This window comes from Fundulus heteroclitus, chromosome 4 (genome assembly GCF_011125445.2).
Source record: "Fundulus heteroclitus isolate FHET01 chromosome 4, MU-UCD_Fhet_4.1, whole genome shotgun sequence".
Lineage (NCBI taxonomy): Eukaryota > Metazoa > Chordata > Actinopteri > Cyprinodontiformes > Fundulidae > Fundulus > Fundulus heteroclitus.
Genome location: NC_046364.1, coordinates 18,587,024 through 18,611,581, shown reverse-complemented (window position 1 = coordinate 18,611,581; position 24,558 = coordinate 18,587,024). Strand labels below are relative to the sequence as shown.

General features: G+C 40.2%; 2 protein-coding genes across 3 annotated transcripts in view; both read right to left on the bottom strand.

Moving 5' to 3' along the window:
• Positions 1-540: 540 nt before the first annotated feature.
• Positions 541-9,819, bottom strand: rlbp1a (retinaldehyde binding protein 1a). The gene is made up of 8 exons (XM_036136208.1): positions 9,751-9,819; positions 8,753-8,794; positions 8,296-8,424; positions 7,994-8,198; positions 3,041-3,219; positions 2,783-2,941; positions 1,373-1,483; positions 541-1,295 (listed from the first exon to the last, which is right to left on the bottom strand). Exons 2-8 carry the CDS (start codon positions 8,759-8,761, stop codon positions 1,149-1,151), a joined length of 939 nt encoding a protein of 312 aa, XP_035992101.1. The 5' UTR covers positions 8,762-8,794; positions 9,751-9,819; the 3' UTR covers positions 541-1,148.
• An 8,224-nt stretch (positions 9,820-18,043) lies between these two features.
• Positions 18,044-24,558, bottom strand: part of slc39a1 (solute carrier family 39 member 1) — a 30,083-nt gene continuing 23,568 nt past the window's right edge. Inside the window, exons 1-4 of one of the 2 annotated variants that reach the window (XM_012877159.3) lie at positions 24,052-24,320; positions 22,325-22,455; positions 21,178-21,489; positions 18,044-19,675 (exon numbers count right to left, since the gene is read on the bottom strand). In XM_012877159.3, coding sequence (XP_012732613.2) covers positions 19,322-19,675; positions 21,178-21,489; positions 22,325-22,455; positions 24,052-24,166 — 912 coding nt within the window. In that variant the 5' untranslated portion in view covers positions 24,167-24,320 and the 3' untranslated portion in view covers positions 18,044-19,321. Of the gene's footprint in view, positions 19,676-21,177; positions 21,490-22,324; positions 22,456-24,051; positions 24,321-24,558 lie in introns of those variants that run through there. The other variant, XM_036136205.1, reaches the window with a different exon arrangement.

Here is a 24,558-nt window from a genome sequence, read left to right as displayed (position 1 = left end):
TTAGCAGCTCATTATGGTTTATTCAAAATCTTTAGACAGCTCTTGTCTTTGAATTAAAAATAAATCATAGCTCTCATACATACATTAAACTGTTGATCTTTTTTTAAAATGTGGCAGTGATCGTTCCCTGGGAAAGGAAGTATTTACACATTCATTAGTTGATTGATCAACTGATTGATCGACAAATATGCAAGGCTAATTATGGAACGGTGTAATTTAACACAGTGCTATGTTTATCCTCTGTAGAAATGGTTCAACCTTATTAAAGTTCCTCAGCTACAGTTCTTTATGAGAATATTTAAAAAAAATCCTAAACTGTGATTTTGAATTTCTGGAACCTAAGCTTTGCTTCACTGACTTGAACAATGGAGAGTCTCTGAAAGAAACATGAGCCATGTTTTATTCAAGCAGTGGAAGTAGGTCCTGTCAAGAAAGCGATGTCAAAGGTTCAGCCTGAGGTGACACTAGAGGAAGGAAGGTGGATGCTAAATGTAGGTCAGAAAAAAAAATCGGTTTACGGCAGAATAAAAATAAACAGGCTTTTGCTGTAAACTGGGTTTATTGCTACTTTCGAGTTAAAAGAAATATAAGGTGAACAACAGATTTTAAAAAATTGCAACTTTTACAGAACTACAGACGCACGTCTATTTAAGCACATACTTTTTTCAGATCAGTGTAACAAAAAGAGCAGGTAAGAAAACAAAAGGCATTTTGATCACCCATGACGTTTGCTGAAGTGAAAACAAGGCCGCTGACAAATGTAAATATTCCCAGCACCCCACTGACCCTGACCCAATAAGGCAGACCCGGCCCCTTAGCATTAAACACACCAATTTAGTCGTGCGCAACCAATTTTTAAGGCAAACATCAAACCAGTTAATAGGATCATACTGCTGCTTAATGTTCCCCTTCCACGCCGCCCTTCAACAACAAATAGCATCAGGGCCATGAAGTAAACAAAAAGGAAAAAAAAGCTAACAATTATTCTCTTTGAAATCTAAACACCCTGACTCCATTCTCATCTTTATTCTTATCTGAGATTGACCTCTTCTTCTTTTATGCTCACATTTACCTCATGAATAAGCAAGTCTAACTTCAACATAGTCCACGTATTTTGACTCCTGGGTATGAAACGTAGGAACGTCCTTTCAGAGAGCAGTGTCTTCGGAGCCAAAAAGCTGGGTGGCGATGGCTTGGTAGTCAGCCACGGAGGCTTTCCCATCAAAATCTGAAGGCAGGATGTCCGCGTCAAATTCCTTGAAGTAGCCGTCCAGCTCTTCTCCGTGAACAAAGACCTGCGGAGCATCAGGACATATTAGAGCTTTGTGAAACGGATGAAATAAAGCCACCGATCGTGCGTCCTTGCTTGTACCCTCTCCAGCAGCTTGGCCTTCATGAAGGGTTTGACCACGTTGTAGGTGGTGGTGAAGTACCAGGGCTGGTGAATGACATGGACCGCCTTGAAACGGGCCGGAAACGAGTCCTGCAGAGAAATGCGCGACACAGGCAGACGTAGGTAACACAGCTTTTAAATAAACTGTAAAATGTTTTCAACCTTTGTAAACAGCATCGTCAGTCGTAGAACAATCTGTACTTAATAAGCCTCTTGTTAGATACTTTTGAGACCATACCCATCTAAATATAGATATTATTATATATTGACAGCTTCCAATAGAGATAAATGTCAACTTCTAGTCAAAATGTGACTTCCAGTACATAAATGAAGTTCAAATGTATAAAACAATAGGAAATGAAATCATGAAATTCCACTAAAAAAGTTTTCTAATCAAAATAAACATTTATCACAGTTTCTCTTTTTTTTCCCAGTGTCCTGTCTGGCAATGTGGCAATAAGAATTGTTGTCTTAATGCCAAAAAGAGCTCATCAGATTTGACTTTCACAAGTGGAGCAGTACGGCTTTTGCCATAGTGCTCCGCTTGATTTATGAATGTGAATAGTTTCATTATGATTCATGTGGGGAATATCTCAAATGATATGGACACTACAATGGGAAAGTAGGAGAGGAAAGGAAGAACAAGAAGAATAAAAGAAAAGGTAAAAGAAAGAGGAGATAAAAGGAAGAGAATGATAAAACAATTATTGAAAAAAAAAACATGTACTTCATTTAGTTGAAAATTTGCAGTTCCTATGTTGTCCACGAGGGGCGCTGTGTTTTAATCAGCAGATTAAGCTTCAGGTGTGGAAAAATTTAAATCATTTCTTAATTTTTATCTGTTTGATGTATTTTGTCATGCAGAACAGTGTTTTTAAGTTCCAAAAAATGTGAATAAATGTTTTTCACCATTGTACAATCACTGTGATCAGTTTTTATGCATAATGCACAAGTAAATGTTTAACTGAGTAAAAGTATTGTTGAAATTGCACATACTTTTCTTAAAAACGCTGAGGTTATTCATAATATATTGTGTAAAAGTGAAATTAATTTAATATAAATATCAACAACAAGTCCACATTTATTAGTTATATTTAATCTTGCAATGAGTTTACTCGTGTGGCCCTCTTGAGATCAGATTAAGCTGTATGCGGCCCCTCAACCAAAATGAGTTAGACACCCCTGCTCTAGAATAAATGTACTGATAAGTGAGGTATTTATTTGATCACATGCTACTTGTAGTACTCAGATTCTCCTTCAGATGGCGAAAAGACAATCTTAGTACAGTAGGGTTTTAAGGAAAGTGGCAACTTTGTTAAAGAGGTTTTAGAAGTACTTGTTTGAAAACAGATGCTTTTGGTATTATTGGGTCATTTTGTGGGGTCTGACCTGCAGCATGTCCACCATCTTTTTGAGCTCCGCCGTCTTTATTCCTGAGGCATGCTGCATGGTAAAGCCTTTAAAGTTCTCAATCAGGACAAAGCCATTGATCTGAGTCTCTTCATTTTCAAGCAGCTTCTCCAGGATCACACAGTATGCCCTCAGGACCTGTTACACGTGCAAAGACATGTTTATTTAGCAGAACGAGCTCAGCGCTCCTCGGGACTTCAATGGGGGTCTATGTGAAAGGAGTGTGTCCGCAGCCACCTCGTCAAAGGTGATCTCCTCCAGGTCCCAGCCGTCGATGTTGAAGAGCAGAACCACACGGCCGTATTTGTCTCTGCTGGGCAGAACTACAGGGTATCCCGCCTCGATGGTGCTGCGGACCGCCTCTGGGGTGAGGTTCTCAAACAGCTCGGGATAATCCTTCCTGAAGCGAACATAACCTGGAGGATGCACCAAACACATGCACATAAAGTACTTTGTGTTTTTTTTTTTGTATAACTTAGGCTGTGTTAAAGCCAACTCTATAAAATATACTTCTGATCACTTTTTTAAAACAAATTTACACTGAAAGTAAAAGTTGATCAGAATCGATTTTGCCGCCGATATTGACATGCCCCCTTAAAAATGTGATTTGCACATCAATGGTTTAAAGGTCCCAGCTAAAAAAAATATTCCTCCTAAAATGGTAAGGTCATAGATGAAAAAATATAAGCTAAAGCAGTCAATGTACCCTAAAAAACTTTGAAAGCTTGAAAAATGTGGGCATTACTTTATCAGCATAATACTATGTTTTCCACTTTACGAAGACAAAGTTAAAGTTGCCAAGTCGCGTACTATGAATTTAGGAATTTCTACGGCAGCAGCTCTCTGATTGCATAAAAAAGTCTTCCAATCAACATACCGCACCAGCAGGGTGCGGTTTTAAATCTGTTTTACACTTTGTTTTTGCTCTATTTGTTAGTAAACAAAGTGTTTTATGTATATTTACCATAACAAGACCACATGACCGGAAGTACCATACTGTGCATGCGCGCAATGAGTAAACAAGGACAAGGAAAGGAGCCGAGCGAGTCAGCAACACCCAGTAAAGGTGCGAAAAGGAGGTTAAGTAACCCTAACCCTGTAGATCTGGTTGGTCTTCGACCACACCGAGCTGTAACTTCACTGGGAGACATTGCATTATGGTCTGCTGGCTCTTACAGTAGCTGCCATCTTGCTTTCTGAAAGCTCCAAAGTACTGCCGGCAGATGGCAAAACAATATTTATGTCTGCTGATTGGCTCGGTGCAAAATTCTTGTCAGGCTGAAAAAGGACAAAGTAAACACCATCAAGAGGAACACTTGGTGTATATTATTTTATTATTATTATTATTTTATGCAAAGATCAATAAATGTTTTTTGTGTGTGTTTTCCTTTCATGGTGAAAATACGTGACTGGGCCCATTTACAAGAAAGACCTTGAGAAAGTCTTGGCAACGGTGGATCAAAACCATTTCTGTTAAAAGAAAATCCTAGAAAGACTCAAGAGTTTTGAACAGTACTAAGAGGTGTGTGACATCAGGAAAACTTGCAAGTACATTGGTGAATGTTGCGACAATCAAATAGCTTGCAGTGACTTTTTGCTTTGGGTTCATTTCAAATAGACCTCCTGTAAAAAGTGGTCTGTTCGGCTACTGAAAGAAAAAAAATTCTTTAGGGTTTGAATTAAATATTAGCTTCTGGTCAACATTCTTTAAGTTTTGAATCTACTCAGTTGTAGGTTCTTGGTGACTTCACCACCTTACACCATTTTCACCTTCTAAAGCCGTTTTACGCTGCATTAAACAAGTGTCACCTATATACAACAGTCACGGAGATCCTAAATACAAGGTACTTAGATAATTAGCTAAAGCTTATCGCTGTCCAGACAGCTCTTTGTGATATATATTTGCATATAGTAATACGGTACTAACGATAAATCTGATATGTTCAGCCCAAACACCACCTGCACATCCAAACTGAAAAAAACGTTATTCTCACATTGGGTCGTCTGTACCGTCTGTGTTCAGAACCTGATACAATACCAGTACTGTCTCTGAGCTGAGCCTTATCGTACATAAGTATGTACGATAAGTATAACAATGTGTTTTTATGTTCCTCATATTTCTCTGTTCTTTTCTGAGACATTCGTTTTTGGATCCACTCCAACTTCGTGTTGGGGGTGAACTTTGTGCAAATCCACAGCTTAAAACCTACATTTAACGTAGCAAACGAACAAACAAAAAACTGAACTGTATGATCATGCAGAGGATTATGAAATTAAATGATATGTGTGAGTTTTTAAGTGCTGCACCAGTAAGGGAGCGCCCTCTTGCCAAATCAAAGTATCTTCTGTTTTTTTAATTTCCTTTGATCTTCAACATGTCCCGCTGAGCTCAGGCACAGCGAGGTTCCCAGCATATCACTGAGGGCCAACAACTAGAATCCACTTGGTGTCCAATTTGGACACAAAGGGGTCTTTGTCAGGGGAAACTCAGAGCCATCCAAAGGCTCCCAATTAATGAATGCGTGACCCACTGTTTCAGAGATGCATGAAACAAGGAAACCAAACTTAATTACTGAAGCTTTTGAAAGATATATTGGAAAGCTGAATTAAAGCATATACAGCTTAAACCCAGTTATTCATTCAGACTTCATCTAAAGACGTATTACAATTTTTTTCCTTATGGTCATTAAACATGACTTAAGTTTCTACATGTTTTAGATTTTTTAGCTGTTCTATTCAAATTCAGAAGTTGTACCTAAGCTTCAAACATTTCAGTTTTTTTTTTCTTTTCTTAAATTGAGGCTATGTGAAACTGTCATTGGTAATAGTTGACCATCTTTTGTAGAAAGAGTAGGTATTACTGTGAGCCTACTGGAAAAGTAACTGGACAGACATGTAATGTATCAATCTGCCTTGTCAGCTCATTTGGCCAATCAGCTGATGGAGAGTCTATCTGGATACTTTTCATACCATGACACCTGGCAGCCACAGAAATACACTATTTTCAATGCTGCTGCACAACTGATGGAAAACCGAAACGTTTACGCTTAGTTCTTTGCAGAGCTAGAGCGCACTAATTGTTCTCAGCAGATCAGGGCGGATTGATGTAATTACTGGCAGGCTCAAACAGCGTAGCTTTACATGGGAACACAGAGGTTGTTCGGCTGAACCAAACAGCCCCAAATGTAACAAAAGTCTGTATCACATGGATTAAATAGCTAAATACAGCTGAAGAACACGACACACGACTGAAGGGTTTATTAGTCCTTCCCTTCCCCATGTACCGAATTACTTCCCAAAAAGCTCACAATGACATCTTTCTACTACAGATTCAGATAATATGGCTGATAATATCTCGACAGAACCCCACCTTTAAAGGGACAGTGTGTAACTAATTTGGCTTTTAATAAAAAAAAAAAATCAAGTATTGCTTTTATAAATATGTCTAATAACATGACAGCAAAAATTAAAGTGTTCTCATAACTTGGGGAGTGTTGGCCTAGTGGTTAGAGCAGTGCGCTTGCGCTCTGAGAAGGTTGCAAGTACCCGGTTTGATCCCCACAGCCTGCACTCTAGGTCTAGAGTGGTTTTCCATTTCTATTGAAATGGAGGACCACCCATACTCTTTGCCCAGCAAGAGGGAAGAGAATGTAACCGAGAAAAGAAAAAAGTAACAATAATAAAGAGAAAATGAGAGTCTATATCGACACAGCTATTATTACCAGGTGGAATGGAGATATTTCATGAGGGAGCTGGGATTCAAAACGGATGCAGAGGTTGCAGCTTTCTGCTGGACATTTAAGTTAATTCAGTATAACAGTGACGTTTATTTTGCCGTTATGTTAGAAACAGGACAGAGAAGAGCAGCAACTACCCTGTCCTCCCGGCAGAGACGGCTCGTTTGTTCGTCTTGTCTCCCTCTCTCTCTCAGGGAGTATGTGTGTATGCGGAGGGATATTTGAGCGGGCCGGTTCACATTCCAGAGCAGCAGTGCGATCTTTACTCATGTTTATGGAGCCCAAATAAGCAACTGCTCGTCCATAAACGAGCCCAAAAAAATGTGATTCAATGAATTTACAAGCGATCTTAGAAATAAAAACAAGCAGACTCAGCAACAGTGCCAAAAAGCGTTTCACACAATGACCGTAGCTATTAGCTATTAGCAGTAGCTTGGTACTAAATTCACAAAAGACATAATTGTTTACATTGGCACATTTATGACACTCCACGGCTTCTGTAGCAGTCATTACACGCTTGACGGCGAGGTGGTTTGTAATTTATTTAGTGTTCCACTAAAACATCTGGACTAACCCTTATACTTTTGGCTAATTTCTTCAGATGTTGATTCAATGTTTCCACATAATGTTCTGTCCTCATGGTGCCATCCTAGTTGTGAAGTGCACCAGTCCCTCATGCAGCAAAACACCCACACGATATTACACTTCCACCCCCATACTTCGCAGCTAGCATGCAAATATGAGACGGGTTTGCACGTTAGCTGGAAATGCATCCAAAAATTAAGGTCTCTGTCCCTGAGTGTGTCTGTAATGTTTATTTAGTCTTTTTATGTTGCTTTTAGAGTAATGGCTTCCTTTTCTCCGAGTGGCCTTTCGGCCCACTCAGGCCTGGTTTCACTGTGGATTAAGATAGATTCAGACAGCATCTTTACAGGTTATTTTACTTTTGTTCTTGGGTTGATACGCACATCTCACTCCAAAACATCGTTATCGTCTTTTTCAGTAACACAATGGTTGGGTCCTCCTGTGCTGTTTATGCTGCAGGCATCTGGAGTTTGTCTCCATGGATGAACCAGACTTTTGAAGGTCGACATGTCTGATTTATTTTGATTTTTGACTCAATGAAACAGTGTGTCTGAGGTGTTGCCTTAAAATACATCCATCAGTGTGGCCTTATTGGACTCACATGCTGTGAAGTAAACTCAGAGGCCTGCAAAGCGCTGACAAAATATTGAATGGCATGATAATCTTAGAGTATTCAAACTTCTGACATCAAAGAGAGTATCAAAAAATTATTTAGCAAAGTGAGATGATTTTTGTAATCCCAACTGACCAAAAACAAGAAAAGAAAAGAAAAAATGGCAACTTCTGGTTTCAACCTCCCCTATGAGTAATAACTAAAGTAAAAAAACAAAGGGATGTAGGTAGATGGTATGATGAATCTGTCCCTCACCTTTCATGAGCTCATGGGCTCTGGTGACGTCAAACTTTCGTGCTCTCAGGAAGCGAACCAGCAAAGAGTCCGGTTTGTCCCCAAAGCGGTCCTGCACCAGTTTGGCCAAGTCGTCTCCTTCCGACGCCCTGTCCTTTATCATGGCCCGTAGCTCTTTCAGTGACGACGCCCGTCTTTCATCTGTCTCATGCAGCTCATCCTTTGCCTAGAAGACCCCCCAAAAACAAAATTAAAGTAAAATATGGAAATATGGAAACCCTAGCAGGACTGCTGTGAGCAAGCGACTTTCAGAGATATTCCACCTTTTGCACAGTGTGGCCGGGCAGTTTGTGGCACGGTCCAAACACTGACCCATGATCCTTCACTGTCAGGTGCTCCAGCTTTGACCTCATGGCCTGCTCCTCCTCCGACACCATACGGAAAGTTCCAGTCTGCAGACAAAGAGGGGTCGGTTATCTTTGATTAACACTTTAACATTAAACCCAACATCAACACCCACAACTTACAACCCCTCTGAGCTGATGAACAACATCTGCGATCTGTTTCACACGATCAGAGAAAGTACTGGTAAAGCTTCTATGCTAGCTTCAGGTTCCAGCTTCTACCACCACTATAAAGGCGTGAAAACACAGTCAAACCCTAAAAAAAAAAACTAATGTTTTTATATACAGAACAGAAGCCAGGCACTCATTAGCGGTAAAAAACAAAACAAAGAGAAGAGCAGCACTGAGGTGAGGTTTGTGAGGTAGTTTAACTTACAGCGGCCATGGTTGCAGCGGCTCGCAGCAGCAACGCTTGTCACTGCAAAGAAAAGAAACATGGGCACAAGCAGAGAGGGAGGCTGAAGCTTTTCTTTTACAGTCGGTCACAGACGAATCAACTGGTCCTTAGGAACACAAATGGCTGATGAAGCAAAAATGCTTTCGTGTGGTTTGGTAAAATTTTTTATGTTTGTCTAGAAAAATGGACATTAAATAACTGCTACAAGACAACATACAGCGTTGGAGTTGCACAAGAAAGAATGTTTTAAACGCAACAAAATACTTCAAAATCACATTGCGGCACATAAGTATTTACCTGCCTTTGGTTTATAGGCAGCAATTTTTTCCTGAATATGTATGCATTCAGATCTAACAGTCGGAGCTGTACTTTACTAAATCTGGTAACTTTTGTCTTACATGTGAGCAAACACCTGTTCAGGTATTTAATCGTAAGTTATCCCTAATTCAGAAGCCCGTTAATAGACTGAATGTTGAATTTTTATTTAATTTCAGAATTACGGGGAGAAAACCTCAATAAGACACAATGTAACAATTAAAGTCTCCTAATTTTAAGCTGCGGTTTACAACGTTAAGATGACGTACATACAACTGTGAGGGATGGTCAGATACGCCGGTTTTGTTTAAGGTTTTTAAAAGCTAATAAAGCAAACTATTCATAAAAAACACATCTGCTCAGATTCGGTGCAGCTGAGCCAGGATCTTTACAACAATGCTCCCCATTGTTCAAGTGGTTTACATAGGTTTTAAATATTATTGCAGTCTTAAGTTCTGAAAAAAAAAAAAAACCTTAATTGAAGGTATCACTGTTTAAATATTACACATTTATTTCCTAGAGGAACCACTATCTGCCTTTTCCAAGCATTACATTCAAGTAGATGTATTCTGGTTCATTAAGTATCACGAAACATCGCTAATCCAACATTAGTCTCTATTCGCTGATCTGTCTGTTTTACCTAAAAAGCTGAGCAGCCTTACCTTCTGCAGGCAGGATGAGAGTCCCACAGAGAGTGGCGGAGGACAGGACCATGGCAAGGAGGACCAGGAGGGGAGGGAGTTCCTGAACACGTCACTCAGAGAAGGATTAAACTTCATACACTGGATTACAGCTAGTGGCTAATCAACACGATGCGGATGGGCAGGCTGCATGCAGGAGAAGACGTGTTGGGTTAAGTTTTAGATCTTCATCTGATTCAGTCCTTTTTTTTTTTTACATGGGCCTTTTGTTAGCCATCATTTTCACTGATATTATTTCAAATATTCTGCCATCTTTCCTATCATTTTCACATTTTGTATTTTCATTTTGAAAACACTGTTTAAAAAATACAAAAGTAAAGCCCCAAACTATGTACTATACTTTCAAAAAAAGATGGCACATCCATCCATCCATACATTTTCTGATCCGCTTCCATATTTTTTGTAATTGAATGCCAACCCTTTGAAAGTATTTTGGTCTCCCTGGCCTCCATACGTAGAGTCCCATTTCCATATATTTGTTTACCTGCATGAAACGGAGCGGTTCCTATACAAAGGGTGACTCTGAGGAGGCTCAGAACGCATATATATTAAAATAACCTTTGAAAATGAAAAACCTTTAAACATTCTTCTCGTAAGCCCTGTGTTAAAATTATTGGGTTTGTGTAATCTTAATCTTAAATAGTGTGGCTCAATTAGCAGTATGGAGAAAAAGGAACTTTTCACTAATATTCAAATTTATTGGATGCGACTGTACATACACAACTGAGCCCATTGTTTTATGTTCACTTTTTTTATGATGCAAACCATGTCTCAAACAGTCACTTCAGTCCTTTCTTCCTAAACATCATGTTACAGTAAAGCTGTGCAGTTTTTCTGTCCGCGATATAAGTTAACCAGCACACACACCCGTTGTAGCAGCTGAGGTTTTGTCTCATCTTTTCTCTGCCAGTCGGTCCGTCATGTGAGCGAGATGACCTACTGTGAAGGAACACTCGCTCTTGTAATTTCCCATAAAACCTCCCCGTGCACATTCTTTGCAATCCTTCTCCGAGGGGGGCAGCCCCTGTTTTCTGTCCCAGATTATGGATTATGTCTCCCTGACTGCACTGCATCAGAGTGCCTCTGTTGTAGTACCAGCCACTATTAGCAATGAGAAAAACTAAAGAGTTATTACCTTTTGTTGATTTTAGCTTGATATATATATATATATATATATATATATATATATATATATATATATATATATATATATATATATATATATATATATATAGTTCTAGCTCTTGTATCAAGTCTTGCATATTGAGCAGACATGAGATCTGCTGCTCTAATTAGATTTCATTGTCATGCAGGTGTTATGCACATTAATTCGTCCTTGAAATGGGATCTGAAGTCTAATTGTGGCCTTTAATAAACTGCTTAGATGACATGAAAGCATGGTTTTAACATAAACTTCACTTCAAAAATGCTTTTATTTGGATTAACTGATTAGAAAGTTACCAGGGGATTACCCCTTCCTAGTTCAATTAAATGTGGTAATCCCATGAGCAGGGTTTTAAAGTCAAGCTTTTTCCAGTATACATTTTTAGCTAAGACCAAAACCTCCGTCTCTTTCCCAGAGGTTCTGTTAATCTTAGTCATTATTTCTGCATTCTTATTCCTACTTGCTTGGACTACTGTAATTTCTTATGTGTAGGTTTAGATCAGTAGTTTCCTCATCATTTGCAGCTGGTTAAAAAATGCAGCTGCCCAAGTAATGGCCTTAGCGCTAGCTCTGAACTCTCTTCACTAGCGTTCTGTTTGCTACGGGATAGAATTTAAGATTTTATTGATTATCTAAAGGCCCAGGAAACAGATGAAAGGGTTCAGCTCAGTTTTGCTGTAGCTGGAGCCATTCTGTGGAACAATGTCCTGATGGAGATCAGGGCTACACAGACACTGGGAGATTCTGAGATGTGAAACCACGCTTTTCCATTTGCTTCAATTTGTGCTGTAACCCTGTTGACTTTATTCTATTTTATTAAGTTTTTAATAGATTTTCCCCCATCTTTTTTAAGTTAGTTGTATCATTTTAGTTACTTGTTTTCGCTGTTTTGTCTAAACATAGGCCTTTGGATATCTGAAAATTATCAGCTTCTCTTCAAACATACATTTTCTTTTTCTGACAGATCTGTACATACATATAATGATATAAATGTATTGGTGTTGCTTCATATTGCTGAACAGCACTTTGATCTTTTTTTTCTCTCCCAGAGAATAACCTTTACTGACTATTGCAACTTTCAATCCACCAATGATGTAATTTCTGGGGGCTTTAAGTCAAATCTGAACAACTGTAGGAAATATTTTTATTCAGTTTTGCCAAACCTTAATTTGGATTATAGTAAATTTACTGATATCCATGTGTTTCACATCGCGCCACCCATCCAGACAAACGATCTCCAGGTTAATTGCATTCAGTCCTTTGCTTTTATTCCTCTCCTGCTACATTTGCTCTGGCCACTAGGTGTCCTCGCACTTCATGCCCTGCCTCAACGTTATGCATCAGCTTACTCACCTGTCCTCTAGTTAGGTAGTTTTACTTCCTCCTAAACCTCTCCTCTATTTCCTTATTAGCTGAAAGCAAATATTTCAGGCATTTATCTCCCTGAGTCTCTTCCCAGATTGTCAAGACACTTGCATTCATTCCGACTCTACATTTTACCATGTAGCTATTTATCCGTTTCTTTACACCGATTTAGTCAGAGTGCAAAAGGAAAAAAAATGTGTTTGCGTCCTCCAAAACTAGTCATGACAAAAGCTGAAGCTCAGAAATGTTGTTTTGTGACTGTGACTTGTTTTCTGCTGTCATGTTTTAGGAATGGTGAGACTGTGGGACTTTTACTGCTGTTTCACGCCTTTAAAATCACAGCTGTAAGCCTTGGGAGCTGGTTTTAGCGCGAGACCTTACCCGCCCAGCTTTTACCGCCTTGTTTGTCTTTTATTTTTTACTCACATGTGTCAGGGCAAATATGTTTGAAAGAAGCTGTATTAGCAGTACACGTTTTAATGGTACAGCTCCTTAAGATTTGTTCCACTCTGCGGTGGCATCAACCATGCTCTGTGGTGTAGTTTGTTGGAGCAGCTGCTTATCTACGGGCTACAGCTGATAGGAAGAGGTTAGATAAGCTCATCAGGAAGGCCAGCTCTGTTCTAGGTTGTCCCCTGGACCCAGTGACAGACTGCTGCTTCATGCTAAATGCTCAAAGTAGCATTGTTGCGTTGTCCTTTTCATTCTTGTACACTGCAAAAAGGGAACTAAAACTAAGTAAAATTGTCTTGAAATGAGTGTATTTGTCCTTGTTTTGAGCAGGTAAATAAGATGATCTGCCAATGGAATGAGTATTTTTACCCCTAAAATAAGATAATTAGATATACTGCACTTGAAATAAGATGATGGAGAAGAATTACTCCTATTTTAAGTGCAACCATCTTATTCCATTGGCAGATCCTCTCGTTTACCTGCTCAGATCAAGGACAAATACACTCATTTCTAGAAAAAATTACTTACTTTTAGTTCCCTTTTTGCAGTGTTGTCTGTTGCTGTTTTTATGCACATTTATAAATGCTCATTCTGTATATTTTCAGGACATTCTACTTAGTCTGAATATGACATTTTCAAAAACCACAATATTTACTTCATCTGTTGTTGCCTAAGGAGACATCGACCGAGACGGTTTGCAGGAGAAACTCCTTAACTTCTGCGCCACCGTCGCCCCATGGGCGAGTAGGATAGGTGAGTTAGAAGGAACGGTTAACAAATGCTTTTGCAAATAATTTCTTTAAACAAGGTCTTCCCTATAAAATACAGATTTGTCAAGCCCACGATTAATGACTGTCAGAACGATAGAGCTCCTCATTTCCTCCAGAGTTCCCATGAGCCTCCTGGCTGCTTCCGTAATGATCTCCTTGTCAGTTTAGGTGGATGGACATGTCCTGGTGAGTTAGAAGTCTGCACCATGCTCTTTCCCTTTTCAGATGACGGATTGAACAGCGCTCTGTGATATCTTTACAGCTTGGGGTATTGTAATCTGACCCTGCTTTAAACTTCTCCATCACTTTCTTTCTGACCTGTCAGCCGTGTCCCTTGGTGTTTGTTTGCTTACTAATGTTCTCCAACAACCCTCTGAGACCTTCAAGGAAAACCTGACTGGACTCTGACGTTAAACACTGACAGACTTTATTTAATACGTAGGAAAATGTGAAATCAACTAGTTTTCAGTGGGTTTCATCAAAATGTACACGAGCAAAGAGGTTGAATACAGACACAAGCCACACTTTTTTTCTGAAAGCGAAGAATCGGGATTAGGCACTACTTTGTGTGGAACTGTTCCTTAAATCCCCAATGAAAATACGTTAAAGCTTGTGGAAGGGTTGAAGGGGTGTGAATACTATAATGAATAAAGGTTTGTCTCTGGGATAGCAGCGTGTTGTGTTCCCCATGAACAGGCAGACCTGACGGGAACCAATCAGCACGGAGGACATTAAACAGTTTTTAGCTTAATTATAGGTCCAGCAAAGTAAAACACATAGTGAAACGGCTTTTTTTCTTTTTTTTTCCACTTGTTTTTTATTGTTTTTTAAAGATACAAATTATAACAAAACAATGTTCACAGAACAGGTGGTCAGTTAACATGAATATACATTGTCCATTTTTTTTCCAAAAAATCTTCATATTTTGCTTGTTAACCTTATTTTAAAAGGAAGTCTTTCCATGATGTGAATTTCTTCGACAATGTCCGTCCAGTGTTTAACTGTAGTTTTTTTTTTTTTTTTTTTTGGACCATTTGCGTGTGATGGCATTTTTTGCTGCTGCCAACAAAATTTTGAATGTCTTTTTTCTGAATCCCTGTTCCCATTACATAACCAAAATCTAATGTCAGTATTGTTCTTGGGGTGCTGTACCCCAATATCTTCTCACTTTCTTTCCCAAGATCTTCAAAAAATTGGGACAAGTTGTGAGACTAATAAAATATCTGACTAAATTTTTCCAACAGTAAGTTTTCCAATTCCTAGAGGTAGTAGTAGTTACCTGAGATTTACAAATACTGTACTACACGTCATTACTTATGTCCTCCTGTAGTTCCCTCACTCGTTGGTTCCTGATATATGGCGTTGAAGTTTTCCTATTAACTATCAGTCCCTTATACAATGTTGATACCAAGACACATTCTTTGGTGAGGCAGGCAGATCTAGCGCCCCATTTTTTTTAAGTCAATCAGAACCTTTCCTCATTGTATTGCATTGATATTAATTGGATCAGCCTTCTTTGTGCTTTTTCCTCTTCTCACAGCAAAACCTACGGCATAATACCAAAGGCTGCCACGGCAGCAGGAAGTGGGACAACACGTTAATGCTGTCAGGAAAACAATGCGTTTCAGTTCTGAGAGCAATATGTGAGAATACAGTCGCGTTTTGTCGCTGAGACGAGGTTAATGAGCTGAGCAAACAGATGAAGCGCCTATCCCCCACCGCAGCTGAACGCTCTAACTTCCAGCTCGACACACTGAGCGCTCTGTCTTCTCAAACCGGTACGTTTTCTGTGCTTTTGTCCCCCTGCAAGCACTGCTCATTAGCGGATGATTATGGATGACCTCCCGTTACCTCACAGCAGCGAACAGGGGTTAACAAGTTCTCCAAATGCCACATGAGACAAATGTGTTGTTCTTTTTTATTTTTTTTCTCCTGGGATACAGCTCTGATTATGGATGTGATGAACCTTCTGAAAGTTATATCATCTGCAGGCAGATTTAAAGGCCTGGCGGGATGCGTAAACTCGCAGAAAGACGTCCTTTACATCTAAAATCAGTTTCAGTTAGAGAGTGAAAATATGTCAAATTTCAGACACTTTTTTTGCAACTACTTTCTCTGAAATTGTTTTAAGATTTCCCCCCTTGCCCACATCCTACTCCCTCCATAATACATTTTCATCAATATAATCTTCTAGTTCATTCTTTACCTTCCAAATGAATGCTGGTTCTGCTATGCAATATTTTCACATTATCTCGTTATTTGCAGTAAAGATGAGCAATAAGATGCTGTCATAAACCACTTTCAACCTTACGATGCTGTGAAAAACAGTGCTAAATCACAGGTTTCTCCTGTGGTTGCATTCTGATGCACTCAAATATCTCAGCTCATCAAACAACTTTTGACATCAGCCAAGGACATAAAATACAGTTTTCTGACGAGGGTTTCATTTATTAAGAGGCTAAGGATTACAGAGATTTTCCTAGGGCTTTGGGGACTCCTGTGAACCACAGCGAAAGCCAGCTTTTGCAAAAAGAGAAAACATGGAAGAGGTGAATCTGTCCAGGAGTGGCCAGCCTCCCAAAGTTACTCCAATAGCGCGTCGCTGACTTATCTGTGAGGTCATGCAGGGACCCAGAACAACATCCACATCACTGCAAAGCTCGCTTACCTCAGTTCAGTTCAGTGTTCTTCATTCTAAAGAGCCAAAAAGAGGCAAAAATGGCATCCATTGAGGTGTTTCAACTAGAAAACCACCGTTTAACAAAAATAACACAAAGGTCAGCCTAACCTTTGCCAAACCACATCTTGATAATCCCTGACATTTTTGGTAAGATATCGTGTGGACTGAAAAGACACGAGTCGAAGATTTGTGTCCTACAGTCAAACTTGACTGGCCTAGTCAAAGTCTTGACTCAAATCGGATTGAGATTCTGTGGCTAAAATAAAACACTTCTGGAAAATTGGCCAAAAATCTTTCAGAGCAATGTAAAACACTCATGACCTGTTATTGCAAATGTTTAATGGCAGTTCTTGCTGCCAAAGGGGCCCTTCTACTTATTAGCATAGGGCCAGCTCCGTTGGGATAGCTATTTGTTTTTTTTTCCCGATCTGTAAAACCAATCCTTTGAAAACTTCTTTTTATATTTATATCTCAGGTTATCTGTTTTAAAATGTGTTTAATCTGATCTGAAATATTTAAGAATTACAACAAAAAAAGTAAACAGAAGAAATCTGTAAGGGGAAAATACTTTTTTTCACAGCACTACATTTTCTATAGTAAATACAGAACCCTGTGAAATGTGTAAACCTTTTAATAAATGTATTTTTCAGGCAAATAGCATAAAAAACACATTTATCAATAACATACTCCCTTTCCGAGTAAATCTGAGTGATTAAGAAAGTTGAATTGGCTTCTCATCTTCCTCAGCCCAATTCAAAGTGACCACATTCACAACGTGGAGCCATGTTTATTTTGCTGCAGCAGATAAGGTTGGTAAGGGAGATAAAATAAATCTCTAAACCACGCAGAACTGCAGCAAAGAGCGGCATCTTAGATTCTGTCTTCACGCCAATCGCTTGTCTGGTTATGCCGGGATAAGTCTTGAATGTCGTATTATCATTATTATGCAACATTTGACTTTAACGCTACTGGGTCTTTTACTGAAACTCTGGGATTTGGTCAAACGACACTAAGCTTTGGAGCAGCAAACATTTCAGGAGGGTTTGACATAAAACCAAGGACCTGGGAAACTTAATAGAGTGCATATTAACTAAAATAAAATAAAAAGCTATGTTCAATGTCTTCCAGCAGAATGATGGTCTGATTAACACAAAAAGGGTCTAAAAATGACACGGTGTTAGAAACCAGTTGTTTCCTTATTCAGGATATTTTTCCTACTGAATAAATGTTCTTACATTAAATGTTTGATTCAAAAAAGATTTTTCTAGTTTGAGATTATGTCAATGATAGACATAAAAATGAAGGCTTAGGTTATTTTTAAAGGGACTCATCTTTACCAGGGGTGCCATAAAGTGTGGAATGTGTCCTCTACGAAGGTTTTTATCTGTGTTTCGTGTCGATAAACCAATAACAGAAGTTCCTTTATAATCTGTTGTCGTTAAACGAACCATCAAAATGTCCCTACAGTCCAAAAACACCATACTGCAGGTTGTTCTGAATCTTATTATCCGCCTGCACTCGTTTAATTGCTGAACATTTAAGAAACGTCCCGAATAATAAAAAAAAAAAAAGGTCCAGACTTCTTCTAAAGTCAATGTTAGAAATTGAATATGCAAGTTCTAAAGTTTAAGCCTAAAACCACAGGATTCATCTAACGTGGGTCTGTTATGATGCATTTTTTTTCTTAAAAGAAGAGCAATTTAGTTAGAGGAGCAATAGCCCTACCTGGTGGCCAACAAGCCCGATCCATTCAGAGCATGGAAAGCTTATGAAAACATAAATGTACTGATAAAAAAATATAAAAAATACACTTTGTAACAATTTTAGTGTCATAATCTTCTTTACTCTGATCAGGGTTAGAAACCAAAGTCACCTTCTCAAAAAAGATGAACAATGATAAGGCACAATCTTCGTTCAACGGTCAGTCATACACAGTTTTTGTCTTTTACTGGTTTTCATGCTTTACAAAGCAAAAAAAAAAAAAAAAAAAAGGAGGCATCAGTGATACTTGGTAAACAAAGACAGAAAGGAAAGCTGTGGATGCCCCTTGCTTGAAATGAAAATCGGCCAAAAGAAAGAACAAAAAAGTTGAATAATCTGCAAAGTTTTAGGTGTCATCAACATTTTTGCTGACAATCAAAACACAGATTTCTATTTCCTGCATATTGACCACAATGAGGAAACAACCAGACCAACACACGACAAACTAAATCAGCAATTATGACGACAGACCGCAGCTAGAGCCCAGGAGATTGCTTTAAGGGCGACGATCTGATCAACGTGCGTCGGATCTTTAGTTTTCAGTCCATGAACTTTTACTGTTCAACGTCTCACAACCTGATCTACAAACCAGCTCCTCTGGTTTTACAGAATTGAAACTTTGGAATCTGTCACTTTTTTTTAAAGCACGTTTGGTTCATATTTAAGAATCACAACATTAGTTTGTCAGAAGAAAAAAAAAATAAAGTCAGTGCAAGAACAATTTAAAGTTTACTAAAAGCAATAAAATGCTTGTCATTGAGAGGAAAGTTTTCAAGAGGGAGAATGACCCAAAAACAAGGAGTGTGACATAAAACAACAAACAGTGCATTTAATGTTTTTTGGGAACTGGGAGCTATCAAACTTCCTCTTTGATTAAGAGATAAAAACGTAAACATTTTATAGGCATAGAAGCACCGAGACACGCGACTTAGAGGACATCTCACTCACACCCTGCACTCTGTTTCCAGTTGCTTCCTTAACATTGTAAAAGGTACAAAAAACACTGACTTGATGCGTGTCTGAAGGCTTTAAAAAAACAAAAAAAAAAACGTAAGCCTACCCGTGTTTGTCTTTATCGTACATTTGTCAGTGGTTCCTGTCTGGATAAAATCAACTTAAAAACAACATATAAAGATCATCCGATTTACACGCAACATAACACTTCAGGCGTGAAAACAGGAGCGCGCTGTGGAGGTTCCTTCCCACCGGAAAAAGGTGTCCAGAGTTCAGTGTAACAGTGCGGCGATATTTGTTTTAAAATGGCGATAAAGTGACCGACGGGCTTGTGGAAGCTGGAGCAGGAGGCACAGAGGGCGCCGGCCGCATCCTCGCAGACGCTCAGCCCAGGAACGTCAGCGCGGCCATGATGGTGAAGCCCAGCAGGATGAAGAGCACCTTGAGGACCTGGTTGCCGGCCGAGTTGAGCTCGTGCGGGAGGATCTCCATGAAGGTGATGTAGATGAACGTCCCCGCTGCCAGGCCCTCCAGCACGGCCTGGATCAGAGCGCCGGCCGCCAGCCGCGCCTCCATCACGCTGATGCCGATGGCGATGCCCAGAGGGGACATGAGGGCGAACACGCCGATGTACGCGGCGATCCAGAAGGGCCGCACGGCGCTCTGGACCAGCTTCACCGACAGGCTGAACACTATGATGCTCTTGTGGACCAGGATGGCGATGCAGATCTCCAACACCTGCAAAAACCAAACGGATCGGTTTCTTATTTCTACACGTCTGCATCACTGAAGGGGGGAGGATGAAATTCTGAGAGGTCTCGCAATGAGATGGAAACCCTGAATGTTACGCGGACGCATCCAAATGATTTCCCACAGAGTCTAAGCGATTCCAGGGGCAGACCAGCTGCACATGTGATCACATTCAGCAGTAATTAGGAGACTTTACCAACCTCATCCAAACAACACTTCTGGAACAAGGAGACTCAATCAACATGACTAGCAAAGCTGAAACGGATTCTTGCGTTTACTCAGGATCTCTTTGTTCCTTTAGTTAGTCTGATGATCTAAAATATCTAAGCATGATGTCTGGATTCAGCACTGCATTTAAGCTGCGAACACAGAGATAAAACGCCTCAATCCTGTGCTGCCGATGGTTGAAGCCTCATTAGGGAAAACTGGCCAAACAGCGCGGCGTTAGAAACTCAGGCTTCCAGCACATTTTGCTTTTCAAAAGATAAAAACAAAACATCCAGATTCAAATCTCCATATTTTACAGACAGCTGTTAGAATATTCTGGACATTTGAGTCCACTAAGTGTCTTCTGTCTATAGCAACCAGGTCTTATATGACACTCTTCGTTTATTCATGCGCAAATATAAGATCCACAAGAATTCAGGTGGAAATTCAGATTTGTATCTTTGAGAAAATGAAATAAGCAATAATGTCTTGAATTATGGTATGGAGAAATGTTTCCATACTTATTTTTTTTTCTTTCCAGACTTAGACAAAAATAGAGAGAAGCTGGCTTTGGAAACTTGGTCTGTGTTCATCGAGCACAGCAGTGTGATGGGTAACCAGATGGGTAACAACATGCAAAAGTAAGAAAACTACCCATCGGTCATCATACTGAAATGCAAATATCATTGGTGGCACAAAGGCTGCCTTTATTGGCACATTTACTGCTAAGCCCTGGGATGTTAAAAGCCATAAAATAAAGTCATCATTCTAACATAAACTCAGAAATTTATTGAACACACATGCTTCGAAGAACTGGAACAAGAGGCTTTTTGTAAGGAGCCAGGGTCGGAAGCTATGGATTATTAATTTATGTCCAGGATATTGTTTAATGTCCTAATAAAGTAAGACATAAACGTAAGATATGACTTTCCTTTTAGATTTTAAACATCATTACCAGGGCTGCCAGTGTGTGTGGAAAGCCCTGTCTATTTTTATTATTATTATAGTAAATAAAACCTGAGTCTTGACACGGATCATAACCTTGACTCTTATGTGAGCATCTGAATCATGTGGCTGTGATTTATTGGCCTTTCACAGCGTTCTGAAGCTTTAAACTGAAAGTTTCCTCCAAATATATGCCAGTGCTCTGTAGATGCAATTTCAATTTTTTTGTTTTTTTTTAGGACGAAAGCAAAGCCGTAAAGCTGCAAACAGAAAGCGGTTAGATGCAACAGGACACCGACAGAGGGGGGAGGGTAAAGAAAAACGCCCCGTCTTCTCACCTTTGAGTCTGTGCTCTGGAGGCCGATGGCAAGCCCCTCAAAAACCGAATGGAGGGAGAGAGAGAGGAAGAGCATGAAGGAGCGAAAGGGGGAGTGAGCCTGGAAGTCGACGTGGACGTGGTGCCCGCTGCTCTCCAGGTCGGGCGTCGTGACGGCCCCGCTGTGGCTGTGGCTGTGGCCGTTCTCTGACAACAGCGGCGCCCTTTCGCCGTGGGCCCCCCTCATCTGACGGAAGCTGAGGACCATTTTCTCCAGGATGAGGACCGTGAAGAAGCCAGCAGCCATGATGAACTCCGGCAGGGGAAAGCTGGTCTGTTAGGGATAGACGCGGAGATTAGAGGTTACGGCTGATGAAGTCCAGCAAAACAGTCCTGCCCCATCAAATAAGGATGTAGGGCTGGACGATATAGAAAAGAAAAAACACATTGATAAAATAGAAATCATATTGATCGATGTCGATAATTATCAACAAATTCAAAACATATATTTTAAATGTAGCCCTGGCCGTTTTATGCTGTTGCTTAGCGACATATTTTTACATACAGAACACACAAACACTGAATTCAAACTCAACTCTTTATTTAACCAACTTTTTTACCAAAACTGCAAGTTTTTAAAAAAAAAAGAACACATGCTCCCCGAACTCTTTGAAGGGGGCGGAGCTTGGTGACGGAGCGTTCCTGATTCTGCGATGTGATTGGTTGAGAGGATGTAGTGACTGTAATATTAACCTACGTGGCTATAATGCAAAAGGAAGGAACACTGTTATTCTATTGAACTTTTTATTGACCCTTTTTTCTATCGTCGATACACGTCTATTGATTGATATACATCGTTATTGAATTATCATCCAGCCCTATAAGGATGTGGGGAAAAAAATACAAATTTTAAGGTTTAAGGCATAGAGAGTGGATGGAAAACATGAGCAGCTTCCTGTGTTTATTCATTCCTTCACATACGGGAGGAGCTAGCCGTTTACTCAGCTATAAAGCTGGCATCTTCATCGCTTCCATCCCGTTGTGGACCTTACATTTTGTAGATTTGGAGAATGTTTGTGTTAAGCTATCTGTAAGCAACTGTAACAGTGAACATACACGATAGTTTTAAAGAACGCGCTCGTTGCCTTCTGTCTCGGTTTAACTTTTACCTCCAACTTCTGAGCGTCGAGCTCTGCGCTGATGTCCGACAGGTAATCCGGGATGATGTCCAGCAGACACGCGGCGAGGAAAACGCCGCCGGCGAAACAGCTGATCAGGCTCAGGACTATCCGGTGGGCTTCTGCAGATCCAAAGACGACGTCTCATGAGTTTCAGAACTGAACAAACATCTAAAACTTTATATGTCACAAATATTTCAATAACCTGAAGCATAGGAGGCTATATGAAACCATTTTTAAATCCATTATTATGAACAAATCATACCCAACAGGAAGTAAGCCCATATCATGGTGCTGCCACCGCTGTGTTTTACTGTGGGTGGGGCGCTTTTTTTGGTGACACACAGCGGGCCAGAAGTTCACGTCAGATTCAATCGACCAATAACACGCTCACAAGATAATGGCTCACTTCTCTCACAATCAAATGTGGTTTTTAGTTCAACCCATTATTGAAGTGCCCTTTGGCGAGGTACCTAACCCCAAGTTGCCAGCCGATCTGCCCATCGTGTATTTGAAGCACAGCGCCAGCGTGGACGCTCTGAGTACTCAGTACGATGCAGGAAATGTCAACGCCGTGACTAAACCGAAGGCAGTAGTCTGCTGTTGAGCTGAATTTGACACCAGAGGGAGAGAAAAAAAAGAAAAAAAAAAAAGAGTTGAATATTGCTTGTGAGGATCCATCATTTCTGCATGGATCCTCTGTGTGTTTAATACAACAGCTGCCGGTTGAATGAATAAGTGGTGAATGTTTGATCCCAAACAGGAAGTGCAGAGGCACATTCTGGGTGTCATGTGATCACGGCTAACAGCACATAAGGTTCAAATGACTCAACGTGTGTTTCAGACAGATGTCATGGGGAGAAATTATACTTTCACTTCCATATAAGAAGATTTGCCGTCCAGACAGGCTGGTTTTGTCTCTCTGTTTTTTTGTTTTTTTATGAATAAATCAAATGTAATCATGTGTTGAGGAGGCTGCTCTGAGCTGCAGGCTTCATCCTCATCAGGTGATTCCCTCCAGAGCCGAGAGGGCAGATGGAGGACCAGCTTCAGCAAGACCGTCTGCAAATTATAAGTGTGTTTAAACAGGCCCAAACTGAAGGCTCCAGAAATCGTTGTCGGTGAAGACACACTAGGAAGAGGGTTAGATTATGTTGTTGACTGGGCAGTTTCAGGGTTTGACTCGCATTCAGTTCATTATCTTATCTCCTCTCTTTAATCTAGGAATCAATACATCCTTTGTCACAGCGAATAAACCCATCAGAGGACAATTACCTTTACAACATCAGCGGAAGCCAAAGCATGTGACACACAACGAAGCGCCGCAGGATGAAACGCTATCTAAAAGCTGGGAACCATACTATCCTAGGCTGAGCCAGATTTCCCCACCACCCACCGAACTTCATTCAGATTTCTTTAAATTTAAGGTTCACCTCTTTCCCCGCAGGTGATTCGAAAGAGTATGAGAGAAACAGAAACTTGTAAACACGCATTACCTTCCGCTTTGTCTCTCGGCGTTAGTGTCATAAAGAAATAAGAAATCTATAAACAATAAAAATGTGTTTTTTTAGGCATTAGGTGGCTCGAGATGCGAGGACGATGGAAGCCTTAAAACGGCTGATATACGCGTTCAAACTCTTAAATAAAATCGTATTAAAACACAAACAAGGCAGTGAAACCCGCACATTGAAATAAAAAAAATTAAAAACATCACCAACCTGTCCCATTTGTGTCTCTGAACCATTTGACTCTGGCGGGGATGAATCCAAACAGCAGAGTCAGGAGCAACAAGCCCACCAAAGCTCCGATTTTCACCTGCAGCAGGTAGTCCATGGTTAGGCCGGACCGTCAAAGAGGGAGTGAGGAGTCGGGCAGAAACTCTACCAACATCGGAGTGTCTATCAAGCCAATAAACAGGCTGCTAACATCTGCGTCCGACGAGCGAGGAGCGCCTCACTGAAGCGACCAGCCGCAGTGTTGATACTTAGAAACTAGTTGTGCTGCTGCTACGGTGGCCGAGGACGATCAAAACGATCGCTTCCGACAAAGCGACGAGCCTCGGAGTAGGTTTTGTTCTGGTGTAAATTGGTCGATTTGCCTGACTATTAAGAGCCGTGTTACACTTTTTTAACACATTTAGTTATCGTAAATGTTGCCTATTATCTAAGTGGTGACATGCTGATTCCCAGTGTTTGATATTCCACTCACAGTTGTGCAATTTTATG